The 1,247-nt window shown below is 36.6% G+C and overlaps 1 protein-coding gene across 1 annotated transcript; it reads right to left on the bottom strand.

Annotated features, from left to right (window-relative positions):
* Window positions 1-283: 283 nt before the first annotated feature.
* LOC133301333 (agamous-like MADS-box protein AGL80) lies at window positions 284-958 on the bottom strand. The gene has a single exon (XM_061500960.1). It carries the CDS (start codon window positions 956-958, stop codon window positions 284-286), a length of 675 nt encoding a protein of 224 aa, XP_061356944.1.
* Between the last annotated feature and the right edge of the window lie 289 nt (window positions 959-1,247).

Raw genomic sequence — 1,247 nt, 5'->3', positions numbered from 1 at the left:
TTATTCAACTGACTAGTAAATTTTGAAAAGTGAAACTATCATAAGAAAACAATGAGCAACTATAAGTTTTGGAAGTAGGAAACAAACATGTGAAGACTAGGTCACATGATGATTTATTTGCATATAGGAAATAAAGATGTGAAGACTAGACCATAATGACTTACGATTGTGCCTTCACATTTACACAAAAGGACAATATAATCTAAATCATAGAGAACTGAAATGGGAAAAATGCATAAAGCTTTGTTAACAAAAACATGATCTTTTCAAGGAAGTAATGGGTTCAAAAGCCATTTTGGAGATTGGCATCTCCGGATGGCATTGTTCCATCCCCATTACCATTGATCAAGTTCACAAACCCTTGCTTTTGCATGGTGTCAGCATTCATATCCAACCCATGGACTTGATCCACCAGTGTCACTTCTTCATTCATGGCTATTGGTGCTGCCATTTGGGGTTGGCTTGTAGAGATATCAGCATTCTTATTCAGTGTTTCCAACCTTCGATCAACATTCTTCAAGTTCTGGTCAATCAACCATGAAAGATCATTCAAATCATCCAGGGTCATATTATTATGCAGAATCTCCATTGCACTAAGGCTCTGAATCATAAGCAGGTTCATTTCATTCTCCCTGTTATCCTTCATCTGTTTCTTCAACTGCTCTTTAGCCTTCGCAATTCTTTGATTCAGGTAAGTCTCTTGGTTCACCATCTTCTTGGTTTGCTCCAATTCAGGCATTGTCCTGAACTTGGACAGTACCCTGTGGACCCCAAATGGGGAAGGCCAAACCACTAGTTTAGGATCATATTGACTATAAATTATAGCACAGGCTTCAATGCCACAGAGGGTGGTGAGTTCATTCACCTTCTTCAACAGACCCTTCACTCTTTTCTTATATGACGCCTTCCTTGCAGCATCATTGACTATGAATGCGAGTTTCACCTTTTTTCTGGCCATGGTGGTGATTAGAGAAGTTGTTTGTTGTGGCTTCTCTTATCATAAATAATATCTTCTTATATATAGAACAAAATATAGTTAGTCCGGTTTTAGGGTAAACCTTTGTTGATGGTATTTTGTTTTGTGTCCAACTGGCGCAGCACAATAAAATGTCACTTTAAATGTTATTCCATCTATGGAGGATATAGTGAATCAAGCACTTTTATGATTTTCTATTTATAAAAATTATAGAAATGAAAAAAATTAATTAATTGGGTTGGTGTGAGAGGATTGATATTCATAAAAAATC

Source organism: Gastrolobium bilobum, unplaced genomic scaffold (assembly GCF_033153095.1).
Source record: "Gastrolobium bilobum isolate Gb01-03AN ecotype WA unplaced genomic scaffold, APGP_CSIRO_Gbil_v1 utg41872, whole genome shotgun sequence".
Lineage (NCBI taxonomy): Eukaryota > Viridiplantae > Streptophyta > Magnoliopsida > Fabales > Fabaceae > Gastrolobium > Gastrolobium bilobum.
The sequence above is the reverse complement of the archived record's forward strand: the minus strand, read 5'-3'. Positions and strand labels throughout refer to the sequence as shown.